Source organism: Stegodyphus dumicola, chromosome 11 (genome assembly GCF_044657685.1).
Source record: "Stegodyphus dumicola isolate Sdum_Otavi_A_Nest chromosome 11, ASM4465768v1".
NCBI lineage: Eukaryota > Metazoa > Arthropoda > Arachnida > Araneae > Eresidae > Stegodyphus > Stegodyphus dumicola.
This window is the reverse complement of record NC_140778.1, coordinates 84,291,995-84,306,549: the sequence shown is the minus strand read 5'-3', so window position 1 is coordinate 84,306,549 and position 14,555 is coordinate 84,291,995. Positions and strand designations below refer to the sequence as shown.

The 14,555-nt window shown below is 30.9% G+C and overlaps 1 protein-coding gene across 3 annotated transcripts in view; it reads right to left on the bottom strand.

Moving 5' to 3' along the window:
- Nucleotides 1-536: 536 nt before the first annotated feature.
- LOC118187595 (asparagine synthetase domain-containing protein 1) overlaps nt 537-14,555 on the bottom strand; it is a 58,639-nt gene continuing 44,620 nt past the window's right edge. For all 3 annotated transcript variants that reach the window (XM_035357845.2, XM_085826941.1, XM_085826942.1), the window contains exons 7-12: nt 9,447-9,481; nt 3,107-3,248; nt 1,256-1,323; nt 1,088-1,171; nt 849-939; nt 537-759 (exon numbers count right to left, since the gene is read on the bottom strand). In XM_035357845.2, the coding sequence (XP_035213736.1) occupies nt 568-759; nt 849-939; nt 1,088-1,171; nt 1,256-1,323; nt 3,107-3,248; nt 9,447-9,481 (612 nt within the window). In that variant the 3' untranslated portion in view covers nt 537-567. The remainder of the gene's footprint in view (nt 760-848; nt 940-1,087; nt 1,172-1,255; nt 1,324-3,106; nt 3,249-9,446; nt 9,482-14,555) is intronic.

The following is a 14,555-nucleotide window of genomic DNA, read 5'->3' as shown; positions in this document are numbered from 1 at the left end:
CAAAAGGTGTAGAATTTGGAAGATGAGATACCTAATAATGTACCCTTATATTTTTATTGTAAATAAATTTTGTCATTGTTTTCGAAAGCCTCTTTGGTGCAGCATTAGACACACTGAATCATTTGATGCAAAATAGTCTCCAGGTAGGATACCAATGCTATACAGACTTTTCCTTTCAATTAAAAAAAAATACATTTAAATCCTTGCATTCTTGTCTAACTTTCCACCTAACAAAAAACTTATAGTAGAATAACTAAATAGTTTCTTTTATAAGTGAATAAAAAATCCTTAATTATTATATCACTATAACATTAGAAACAAATCTCAAATACAGTTTTGTTAGTGAGAACAAAAATAAAATTTTTATGATAAATTCAAAATAAAAAAAAAATAAAATAAATGAATTTCTATTTAAAACGTATTTTAAATAGAAATTCACAAGTAAGTTTCACAAGTAAGAAATTCCATATGTTTCCTAGATGCTCATGCTGAATATGAAGCTCATAAAATCAACTAGACAATATGAATGAAGCAAGTTTCATGCATAAAATTCCATTTAATAAAAAGTTAAGTTTCTATATTTGACAAACGATCACATACATCTGACCCTTTTTCTTTATTATTTTCGATTCGAGCTATTCTTGAACCAAACTGAATAGCTCTCTTTGGCAACATGGCAGCTTCTGTCAAACCAAGTTTAAATGCTAATAGTCGCAGAAGCAACTTTTCTCCAATTCCTCTGGGATAATTTAAATTGGCCTGAAAAGGAATGGTTCATGAAAATATTTATTATTTTTAAAATTCTTTATTATTATTTATTATTTAAAAGAATAAAGTATAAAATTTACCTTGAACCAAATTGGAAGACCATTTAAGAAACAAACAACATTTTCATCTAGGAATGGATAACGAGATTCAACACCATTATCTGCAATTATTCTAAAATAAACAACACACACTGCTTATGTTTTAGAGAAATTAATAAAATAATATCACATTTATTAAACTGCTTAGTTTCAGAAGGTTTCCTCGGCAGTCGGTTATCATGCAGAACTTACGAGAAGACAACTATATGAATTAAGATTACCTGTCATCTCTTCCAAGATTTCTTGAACCAATTCTATCAATTTCTAGAGATATTTCTTCAATCAGACCACTCCAGCCAGCAACACTAAAATGTTGATTTAAAATTCATGTACTGCTACACAAATATTATTATTTTCATCATCCTTATTATTAAACGAAGTCTTCATACCTAAATTTACCTCTATGTCTTGAGTAACCAGCAAGCTGTTCATCAGCTCCCATTCCAACAAGCAATACCTTTGATAAAGAAAAGAACAATAATAATTATAGAAATGCAGCAACAAAATTGTCCTAAATAAGTCACTACATTAAATTCTGATTCAGAACTTTTGACCAGTGAAAGTGTTAACAAATATAAAAATTTTTTCAATACATATGCATATAAATGCAATTCAGAGACAATAACATAAATTCTTTTTAAAAAAGATAGAAAAAAATAGAAAATCACATTTACTGCTGCTGCAGATAGCATAAATAAGTACATAAACAGAGCTACTCATAAGTGTCCAGCAATAGCTGGCTTCAGCAATGTTGCTATTTTATTGCCCTCTACTGTAAATCACTTAGCGACAGCTCCATTTCTAGTAATGAATTCAGTACTAGAAAATAAACGATCATGCATAAGGCATTTATAAATAAAAAGTAAGAAAATTCTAAAATCTAATTCTCAACTGAACTACCCCTTTTTCAGAAGCAAGACAGTCAACTGCTTTAACCTTTTTTAGACGGGATGGCCATTATAGTGGCCAGAGAGTCCTCTCTTTGAAAAGACGTGGTTGTCCACTTTAGCGGCCATGTCTTTGTCCTCCATTTTCCAGGCTGAAAAGTGGGGTGAAATGTCAAATTTGACTACATTTCACGTAGGGTTTTAACCACTTATCTCTTTCAAAGGCCTTCCTTTTGCGACATAGATGCACCCCTCTGAGAATCCATTAAACTACACACAAGAATCTTTGTTGCAAATAGGAGATGATTTCTTATAGGGTGGAAAGCATTCGGTTCAAGATTCCCCCATCCTTTGGTAGCTTTTACTACTACCAATGCCCCAGCCTCAAAAGGTTAAGAACAATAATCAATTGCTCAATAATATGCAATAATGCAATAATCAATCTAAGAAACATAGGAAATATTGTCATAATCATTTTACTACATAGGAAAAAAACAGAAAAGTGGTTAAATAACTAATTTAGAGGTTGTAGATTATGTTGTCTAATGAAATTGAAAGAGAATACATTTAAAATGTTGCTGAATATTACCACAGATCTGCTTAACAAACAATAATTAATAATTTTTTCTTCCCCCTCCATTTAACTTCCTTAGGGGTTATTATAGAGACCATTTTACATTTTAACCACATTCAGATATTGTCTATATTTATTTTCCACTCCTATTTAAATCTAATATTTGAAATGCATAAAAATTAAAATATTAATTCAAATACTTTTTCTCCTACCTTTCTTTCTGTCCAGTGAAAATATAGACAGTCCACTGAAAATATAGAATCCAGTGGCTGTCCAGTTAAAATATAGACACATCAAAAAAGTTTTTCCAAATTTAATGTATGCTTGAAAAGGTTTTAATACTCAGGCATACATAAACCACCATTAGTTATAAACTCTTGAATTTAGCAGGCAGGTGCAAGATACCATCTTTGTACTTGTAGTTCCAATGTTGGATTTGTGTGAATAATTATAATCATAAAGATTATATCACAAAGATGTGCAAGAAACATTTCTTCACTAATTCATGTACATGATACCATTTTCTCATCTATCAATTGGAACACATTTTTCAAGCTGGCTTCACTCCTGCCTGAAACTGAATTCAAGTATAAGCAGTCTTAGTTTTTCACACAGGAGATACATTTTGCACACAGACTGGTATCTGCTAATTACAACACAGCTAAAATTGTAGCAATTTTTTTTCTAGATAATTATGGCAGATAGTTGATAAGTCCAAATTTTCACTGAACAGCCTGGTGTATTAAAAAATGACCTTTCCTGAAATAATATATTCTTACCCTGGCAGGTGATTTGTAATTATGATTGCCTTCAGTTGAACTAATGACACCTTCTCCATGAGCAGCAAACCATAATGCACATCCAATGCTATCATCAAGAACAGTGTTTGATGGTTTCAAAAGATCACTCAAAGTTTCTTTTCTGCAGATTAGAATTTTAGAGATTTATATAAAATAATATAGATAAAAAGTGTATAATTAAAATATAACTATCAGTATAGATAATTATATAAAGATATTTTAATGCAGATTATTTAGCCAGGTATACTTAATACTATTTAATAGCCTTTTATATATATAAGTATGGTAATTAGAAAATTAATTATAGTAGTCTAATTTAAATTGTTCAGTCCATTTTAAAAAGAAAAACTACAGTAATGAGAACAAGTATATTATTTAAAGAAATTTTGCATCAAATGTGATTTCTTAATTTCTCTAGATTTGAAGAAGTTAAAATTAATAAAGTAATAACCTTGTATTTGGCACAGATTTAGACAAAAATTAAAAATACATGGTCAAATAAGCATGTTTCTCTTTAGAGTTGACGGAATTTCTTCAAAAAGAAAGGAAACTCAACTCATTCTAATGCATCTCACAATAAGTAAAATCAAAGACTCCCTCAAGCATTACATTGGATCACTAAACTTTGAAACTCTGCATGTAAATAAAACCATTGTAGTTAAAATTTTATAAGTATTAAAACATTAACACGGCTCAAATATAGTTTAAAGATGATAACTACACTCACTCACTCTCATGAAAAATTCTCTAAAAAATTTAATTTTGAAAAGAAATTTGGGATTACTGAGAATTTATTAAACTGAGATAAAATATTTATCAACTGAATTTATGGCTTCAAAACACTTTTCCCTTGGCAAGTTCTGTCTGAAGCATTAGACAAAGCAGCTTAATTTTTATTTTATTTTTTCTTGCCTTTGTTTGCAATTTGTAACTTTTTAGATGTAATCTCAATTCTTACATAATAATTTTTTGTGTTTTTCTTTGGATCATTTACATTTTTTAATTAAGTACCATTCAATTCATGTAATTAATGTTGTTGGTAAGCATTGCACCGGAATAGGAAAATATGTTTGCCTTAAATTTTTGGAATTAAATTTATATTTAATTTACATTTTGACTTTTACTGTACTTTTTAATTGATTTATGACTGTGTATAATATATATATACACACACAAACATATCTTTATAATGAAAAATTTATGTGTAATGACATACGAGATGATACAGCTGATGCTTTTTTCCTTCAGTAAGATGCAGGTACTAACACAAATCATCTCTATCTAAGTAAAATTCATAGAACTACATAAAGAAATAATCCTAATGCCACAAAAAATTCCATTATTTAATAATAAAATATTGTTATTCAACTAGTCATTTTTCACTAGTCATCATTCTACTTGTCATTTTTCACATATTCACAGCAATATAACTGGCAGAACAAAAACAGCAGATTGACTACATTTTAACTTAATGAAGACAGCCATGAGAGTAAAAAATTATATTATTGATGTTGTATAATACATGGAGAAGCTATTCTGTTTCTCAATAGAGAGACATATAACAACCTTACTTTTATTGGCAACTTAAGAGGAAACCTTACTTTTATTGGATTGATATGATTTGATAAAAGAAATTCAGCTTCTTTTGCCATAATGCAAACACACTTTGATCATAATACTGATACATAATGCATGACTTATATTAAATAAGAATCATATGACCAAATTAATTTTGAAGTAAGCCACCAAAAAATACTTATTACAGTCAAAAGTCGTTAATTCGGACTCGTCGTGACTTCGGCGATTCCGGATTATAAATCATCAGTTTAAATCTGGTAAGATGGTATGCAGAAATTACAAAATTAAAAATATGAAATCGTAATTTATGAAATAAAGAACAATTATGATCTAAAGGGTATCCAAATTTACAAAAAGAAAAAGCTTAATATTTATTTGTTTACTTTATTAAACATTTCTTTTAATGTAAGTTGCTTCGTTTCATGTGATAATACTTTCTCTTTAATTTTATTAAACAGACACAATTTCTTGTTTAGTTACAAATTTCCATTGTTCAAGTTCTACAATTGCTGTGTTGAGAATACCGACTAATTTGTCAATCGAAATGTTTTCGTTTTCAATAACCTCTGGGTCACTTTCTTCACTATCGGAAGCGAATTATAATGACGAGGAACTTGATTTAAATCATATCAAAGACGAAGTACATCGAGATGAAATACTACACTTAGTAAGGAATTATAAGCCAAATAAAATAAAAACATCTGCCCTGAAGATAAGGATAGTGCTGACAGATCAACTTCCAATCGGCAGTGTGAAATTGATAAACAGATTTCGGATTTCAAAACATACTTTCGCTTTGTAGATACAAATTACATATTAGTAAATATATATCGGAAATTCTATTTGACATAATCGAAAGTTCAAGCTTACTTTTATGAAATTGCTCTAACAGTCTGCAAAAAATAATAAGCCGGATCCAATTCGAAGATTAAGGAACAACGCAATCTGCAACATTAACTGAATTAGATAATTTTAGCTTAGCTTATACCTCCGTTACACATTAAACGCGCATGCGCACACACATATTCGCACCCGTAAAGGTCTTACGCGCACTCTTAAATGCCTGTGCGCATGCATGAACGCAACGCATGCGCAGAAAGTTTGTAGCTTTGAGGTCCGGATTATAGATCATTCCAGATCATGGGCGTCCGAATTAACGACTTTTGACTGTATAAGCATTTATTATTTCTAGAATAGAAAAGGAAATGAAAAAAACTAAAAAAGAATATTTAAGCGATTAATAAATATTCAGGTTAGAGTTTTTTCTACATACATATATATATATTTGGTTGTTTCCTACAGAACTGTAAGTTTCTCATATTGTTTTAATTTCCTTAAACTGCACAAAAGTTATACATTCTTTTCCCATATTAAGTATTTTTAAACGAATTAAAAGGTTTTTTATACTTTTTTTCCACAATAATGCATTATTTACCAGAAGAAGTAAATTCTTTACGTGTTACATGCAAGTAAGTTTTTCTTCAGTCAAATTGACCATTGTATTTTTAATATAATTTGATGTGTTCTTTAACTAGATTTTCTATATTACTGCAACTTATATTCTTATGGTTATTTTTTAAAATTATGTATTTATTAATGTGAGACTGTTTCACATCAAAGAAACTGCAGACTTTTTTAGCATGGAATGTGAATATTGCATATAGCTTTTAAATTTTCTTTTTAGTGTTTAATTTATTTTAATTGCTTAAAACACCATGGGAACAAAATGGGATTCAATTCTCTAGGATTGTTCAAGTTTTAATGTTTCAGAATATTACCCCTTGAGAAGATGGTATGGAGCAAGAAAATATGAATAATCTAAAATGGATTTTATAATTTTAATATGATTTTTTACTTTAAATAAATTTAAGCACATTTTCCAAAATAGTACAAGATCGACTTAACTTTTTCTTTATGTTTTTTAATATTTAATATATTTTAATAAAATTTCAAAATTTTCTTAGGATGTCTTAATCTACTTATACTAAATTAGTAATTAAGTTTACATGCCATCAATTTTGTCGACAGCAAGAAATACTTAAAATAAATACTTCTTCGAAAATACTAAAATTTAAAAGCTTCATAAATATCCAAAAACTGAGGGCAAAAGAAATAAAAAGCATTTTCCTTAAATAACAAATGTGGAATCAGTGATGTTTTCTAAATAAGCATTTATATTAATTTACTGATTACGCTGAGGAACAATTTGTAACATAATTCCTGTTGAGTTTGACTTTTGAACTGTTTTAGAGTGTTAAATAAGCATGCTGATTTCAAAATTGTAGTTTCCTTCTAGCCTGTAAAGTTTTTTATGTGAATTTGACCACTCTATGTGGCATAAAATGTCATCATAGGAAGTAATACTGCTTGCTCTCCAATTGGCTGACACAAAACCTTCAACTAACATCAGGTTAATGATGCCACAGAAGACTAGTGACAGGTGTCTGTATGTCTAGACTAGTTTAGTTACACCTGTGATAGTGTAGTGAGATGTGTGTTGCTCATATGTAGTGAAGCACATTCAACATGGAGTATGAGTTCTTGTTTGTATACAAAGTCAGCAGTGTTTAGTTTTTATTTATATATGAATTGAAACCTTTCCTTTCATCTGCTTCAGCTAATTTGGGTAGTAAGTGCTTATACAGCCCCAGTTTGTTTTTATATATATGTGGCAGTTTTACCATTCCCAGTCAAAGGACAAACATCAGTACATTTGTCAGGCAAGCCTACTTTAAAGTGAAAATTGGTGATCAAGATAAATCACGAGCCCCTCACAAAGTGTGTAAGCAGTGTGATGAGAGTTTATGGATGTGTATGAAAGGAACACATTTTAAATTTCCATTTCATATACGTATGATTTGGCAAAAGCCTAAAGATCAGTCAAGTGATTCTTACTCTTGTATAGTGAAAACACCAGGATATAATAAGAAATCAAATGTCAAGTAAAGTACTCTAGTTTACCATCAGCTATACACCCAGTGCCTCACTCAGCTGAACTTACAGTGCCAGTTTTCAAAGAACTACTATCTTTGGAAATAAAGGAATACAATTCTGGTGACTATCGATTTGATTCTGTTCACAATGGATATGACCCATGAGTTGAATGATTTGGCTTGAGATTTGCGACCATCCAAAAAAGGTTCAATGCTGTTAGCATCAAGATCGCATGAGAACAACTTGCTTGAAAAAGGAGCTAAGGTATTCTACTTTTGATGAAGAGAAAGAGTGTCTCTGCAACATTTTCGAAGTGATGATGGATTTGTGTATTGCCATAATGTACATGGTTTAATAGAAGAGTTGGGAATTTTAGCCTATAATGCAACTCAATAGCGATTTTTCATTGATAATTCAAAGCAGAGCTTGGAGTGTGTTCTCATTCACTATGGAAATTTATTTGGTGCAGTCCAAACAAGCCATTCCGTTTGTTTATGTTAAGAATATGAATACATAAAGAAAGTCATTGATTTGTTGCAATTTTACATGCACCAATGGATCATTTGTGCTGACCTTAAAATGCTCCGCTTCCTTAACCAGCAATATGGATATACCAAGTATTCCTGTTTTTAGAGTATGTGGGACAACAGAGCTCATGAAAAGCATTGGGTGTAGTCAAACTGGCTGCCAAGATCCAAACTGAAACCTGGTGATCCAAACATTCTACATCAACCACTTGTCGACAGTAATAAACATTACATTTCCAGCTCAGCATATACAACTGGGTCTCATGTAACACTTTTTAAAGCTTTGCCAGTTAAAGAAGACTGTTTGAAGTATCTCATTTCAGCATTGTCAAACCTGTCAGTTAAAAAGATAAAGACCAGTGTGTTTGATGTTTCAGAGATTCAGTAGCTCCTTAAAGATGAATAGTTCATTGAAACAATGACAGAATTTCAAAAGAATGCTTGGTTGGCATTTAAAAACATAGTCAAAGACTATTTTTAGAAATACATGAATACAGAATTATAGCAAAATTGTCTGGCAACTTTTGGAGACGTTCAAAATGCTTGGTTGCAAGATGAGTATGAAATTGCATTTTTTGCATAGCCATCTTGATAATTGCCCAAAAAATCTTGGTGCAGTCAGTGACGAGCAGGGTAAATGATTCCACTGAGAACTGACGGTTCTGAAGGCATGGTGCCTAGGTAGATGGGATATACTGGATGGCTGACTATTGTTGGAGCATAGAGCAAGAATGTCCACAGATTAAACAATCCGGAAAAAGGCATAAGCAAAAATGTTTGCCTTAATATGTACATTTACCATTTGGCAAAAATACTTTATTATTTGTATAAACAAAATTTAACTTGCAGTAACTATACATAGCTTTTGTATGAATAAAACTATTTTTGTGAACAGTATATTTGGTAAGTTGTCCCTTTTAGTTTCCTTTATATGCATACTTTGTATGATTTTTGAGACAAAAAAAGGGTATCCTGTAGCTTAAAAAGTTGATCTAATAGGCAAAAACTGGGTTTCTTTTTGGATTCTGAGGCCAAAAGTTATTAAGTCAGCTACAAGTGACAGATCTAAAACAATGAAATTGCTGTTCCCCAAGGTTATTTAATAGTTATAGTACTAATAATACAAATAATTAAAGTATTAATTTTATTTTAATTGCAATTATTCTTCCTCATTTGATTTTTTTTTTTTTTTGTTTGTTTGCTTGTTTTTTTTTTTTTTTTTTTTTTTTTTTTTAATCTCTAACTTAATAGTACAAATTTTATATTAACTTAAAACATACCTTTTTAAGATTAATTCATCTTTAGTCACATTAACCTGCAATAATAAATGTAAATCAAAATTTATCCTTATTCACTACTTTCTTCGAATGGGAAAATATCTGCACATTATAATATACATATCATAATAATGTGCAGATTATATAATTACATATATGAATAAATAATGTCCTAAGTATAAAAATGTATATTTACATAAAAATAAATGCACAAAATCTGCAGAATAATTTAGCAAAAAATAAAGGACAACATAAAAGCATTATTGTTATGTTTAAGTATTATTAGAATAACAGATGTCTAATATGCAAGATATTTCCTTGCTTTATACTCCAGTTTAGGATATAATAATAAGAGTAAATGCATGAATAACGAATAGCAGTTCTGATGTTCACTACACTTTGTCATCACTTATTATCTTGCATGCATAAAGTATCACAAAATATGCTTCTTTCATTGCATGAAATGCTTCGGTTGCATCACAAATGAGCCAAAGAAGAGTCTTTATTGACATACGAATCATTCACTACAGTGTTTGTAAAAATGTCATAGCTTTTGACATATAAAACCAAGAATGTGGTTCGAGTGCAAATGGAATTGCACACTGGTATGCAAACATTAAGGATAAAGCAGAGAAATTAACATAACAGCAAAACAAATGGGCAGGACTAATTAAAAGACAAATAAGATCACTTGTGTGGTACATCCAGTATGGTGGGCTTGTCACATATATGTGACATGATATATTGTGGGCATGTGGAATGGGCACAAGCACAAAGTTGACCTACACTCAGCATTATAGCACACTATTACACAGTCCACTTCAGTTTAAATGACACTAAATTGCTATCATAGTGTGATAGCTCCAACAGACAGATCTGCAGAAAACATCTGGATGGTTTTACCTAAGTCAAATCATTGGAAAGTTAGACACAATTTGAAGTGTGACCAATACGTTGAGGAATTCAGGACACACAACATCATGTCACAAGTTTGGATGCCATTTCAAACTACAGAAACAAACAATTGTCAAATGGTTTAGTAGTGATCCCCAAAGGGATTATATCATGCTCAACAAATAAAGAGAACTCAAGAACACATAATATACGAAATAGCAAAACACAATGCAATGCCTCCTGGATCCATAATACTGTGTTTTATAATGGCCAGAGGACTGCATACAAATGGTCTCTTACTTGGCAACCAGTATGGCATGTACCATTAATGTCTACTCATTAGAGATGCCATAATAACATAAGGTTAGGAGAACTCAGTAATGATGCTGAGTACTCATTATAGAAAAGAACTGTCTATTAAGTCTGAGACATTAAGATAACTGAGATATTAAGTCTCACAAGTGATTCTATACATATAACCATTAGAAGATAGGGAAACACACAATTACTTTTCCATCATCATCAAAAGAAAGTAATAAAGAAGTAGCAGAGTTCTTGTTTTGGTAGGTTTAAAGCTTAACTACCGAAGGAAGCTTTACATTTTTTAAGGCGTCTCACCCACTGGTAACCAATTTTGTACTAAATTCTTTTTCCCACATCTTTTCTAGGATGTGGTAGACTATGAACTCCTGACAGTAATATTACACTTCATTCTATAGCAGATGTTCCTGTGACACAGCATATTAATCACATGGATTGTCCCATACAGCTCTCAGATGTGAATTCAACTGAATATGTGTGGGATGCTCTCATGAAATGCCTAACATCACATCACCAGCTACCAGCAACAATTCTGCAGCTGCAGTTAGTGGTACAAGAGGAATGGAGGAATCACAATTAGTGCTCAAAAGCTCACTAATAGCCTCATATTAAATTATAACAAACAGTGCACATTCGGCATTATAGTCAGGGATGATCCTATTTCTTACTGAGGAGTGCAGTTTTCTTACCTTTCATCAGTCACATAAATGTTTTTGTCTTCCTTCTTGCTATCCTCAGAATCCACTTTTGGAAAAAGGCCATTCACATTCTTTTTTGGTTAGTTTTGATCAGCTTTTCCAAACTTAATATATTAAAGTATGCTTTATACTAATATAAAATACTGTTGTGTGTTTTTATATGTGAAAACCTGTTATATTCTTAATTTTTCCTTATCAAAGCAATTTACGTTAACTGGTGTGATAAACATGACTAAATTTCACTATATGGAGGACTATATTAGTCTTATAACCAGAAATTAGTAAAAGATACCTGCTCGCAGATAGTGAAGCATGATGCCTTACAAATTTGATTTCAAGAATGCAGTTGGCAAAGGAAAAAGAAAAAAAAAAAAAAACACTTTTATTGTTCAAAATACATAGCAAAATATTTGAACATACTGTGATAAATCTTTGAATCAGTTATGCTAGTAATCTCAAATCTTTACTTTTGCAATGCAACCTAAATTTTCCTGCTAATATGGAATAAACTGGATAAATTATTTGAAATGACAGATGGAATTCTAGCAGAGTCTGACAGCAGCATTTCAATGAAATCTGTATGCTATGATAACCACCAATGAATGCCTGGCTGATAACTACATTTTCTATGTAAGCCAACTCGAAACAAAAGACACATCACATTTCTCAAGACACACAGGCCACTGCAGACATCATTGCTCTGGAAGACCAAGATATCAGATAAATGCTACTATCAATAATAGTATAAGGGAAAATACCAATAATTGATTAAAAAAATCTCCAGCAGATAAAAATTTGCCACAGATAAAAATTAGAATTTTGCAGGGGGGGAATTGACATTGATAAAACAACTTTAAAATGATGTTGAGTTCCATAAGTGAAATGTGGTGTTTATTTCTAGAGATATTTTCAACCCGAAACAGCTGAAAATTGAAATAGAACAAAGTGAAAAAACTAAGCAATATGTATTCCCCCTACGACATATTTGAAGCAGAAAAGGCTGGGTTGTTTTTAATATGATAGTTGACAGATCTTAAATGCTGCAGATGAAACTAAAAGTGGGGAGAATAAAGCTATGCAATAAGTAACAGTTCTCTCGTCTGTCAATATGATGGAACTGAGAAACTTCTATATTTAGTTATCAGCACAGTTAGAAATCCTAAGTGTTCCATTAGCATTGAAAACCTTATCAGTAACCTATTAAATTAGTGTAAAATTTTGGTTAACTACCAGTGTATTTTAGTAACAATTGCTTCTTTGGATAGACTGATGACAAATAGGGCAGTAAAATATTCATTCAAATATAAAGTGATAAATATACTGACTATTCCAATAATTTGAAGTCCATAAGAACAGAATATTAATCATCCAACATTATAGCTATATTTCTGCCTCTTAAGCAAGGGTTTAAATTTCAAATGTAATTATAAGAAATGGCTTTTGAGTAAATTCACTTCAACACTATGGAAAGATATTATTTACAAAGTGAAACAATGCTTCTCTCCAAAGCAGCATGGAATGCACGTTTCATGTTCAGTCAATCAAAGACAACAACAACAACAGAAAAAAAAAAGAAAAGAAAAGAAAGAGAGAAATTACTAAATGAAATTTCCGAAAATATGAACTTGAACGAAAACTGATTTTACAAAGATTATGTTATAATTTATTGAAATGTATAAAACATTTGTAACAAGCTAACATCACTTCTTGCTATTGCACACCGGAAAAACTATTTAAAAAAGTTAATTCCAAAGCCTAGCATAAAATGTGCTGTTAATTTACTGACACATTAATTCAAAAATAATAATAAATAAATTTAAAAAAAACTTTTTTGAGAGGTAAGTTGCAAAAATAAAGCAAATAGTTTATCGGCTACACTAGAAAATTACATTTTAAAAGCATCCACAATGCATAAAATAATAAGTACGAGCTTCTGATTATTTTTCTGTGAAAGAGATGTCTGTCACAGGCATAGACAAACTGTGGCTCTTTGGCACTTTAAATGCAGCTCTTAAATGCACAAGTAAATAGCAAAATAGCATTTTTTAAACATAATTTAAAACAAAAATTTATTTGGCTAGCCTTTTTAACCAAATCAATAATTTACCTTTTCTTTTTAATTAAAGTAAGTATTTAGTAATTTTAAGCAAGTACAAATTGCTATGTATTTGACAACACCCCCCACCCCACCCCACCCCCCGCAAAAAAAAATAAATAAATAAATATTGGGTGTTTTTAAAGTTCATTCTTCAGTAAAAGAATTTCACTATCCTGAAGTACATATTTATTGGCTATTATTCCATAACAAATTCTCCATTATTGTTTACAAAATATTGCCATTTATCAGGTAACTATAATATCTCTTTCCTCTGTGGTAGATTCCTCTCCTCTACCACAGAAGAAATTTTAGAATCCCTTGCAAAGATTTTCTAGCTTTTCATTGTGAGATAATTGTACAGTGACTGAAAGAAACATGATTCTGTTACAGCAATACCCAGTGAATGATGAGAGATATGATACAAGCTCCCGAGCTTAGGTAACTACCTTTGAATCCAAATTAATATGAGAGATCTTCCATTGCTGTGATGGAACACAATTTCCTGACTAGTAACAAGTACTTTTCTGTTACAGGACTGCAAAGACAGTTCAATTGCTTGCAGTACATCTCTCCATTTAATGCTTGCTTAGGTGAACACAGCTCCTAATACACTAGTCGTCTGAAATTCTACCAGATACTTAACAGAATCTGTGGTTACAGTTGCTTGTTTTGTAGGGGATTTCTCTGGCACCTAAACAATTTTGACTCATTTGACATTCTTGCAGAAAATACAATTTTCATCAAAAGCTTTACTATTTGACACAAAAACCAAAAATCGTTCTTCTCGATAAGCTTTGAAACACAATTCATTTTCTGATTAATCATGCACTTCTAAGTGTTCAAATTTATTACAAATCTGAAGAATGCATCTGCTTCTTTAGTGACTTTCTATATATGTCAAACTTGCCTGCTACTTTCTGCTGAGATAATATTTTTATCACTTTGAATGGTTTCCAAGAAATAGTCTTTCAATTCCTGATTATTTTTTGTCTTCAAGCTGGCCTTCACCATTACAGAAGCGCCAAAATTAATACTGCCCGATGCATTCTGATACAGTTTTATACTCACTGATGTCACCCATCCTTCAAATATGCTTCTGTC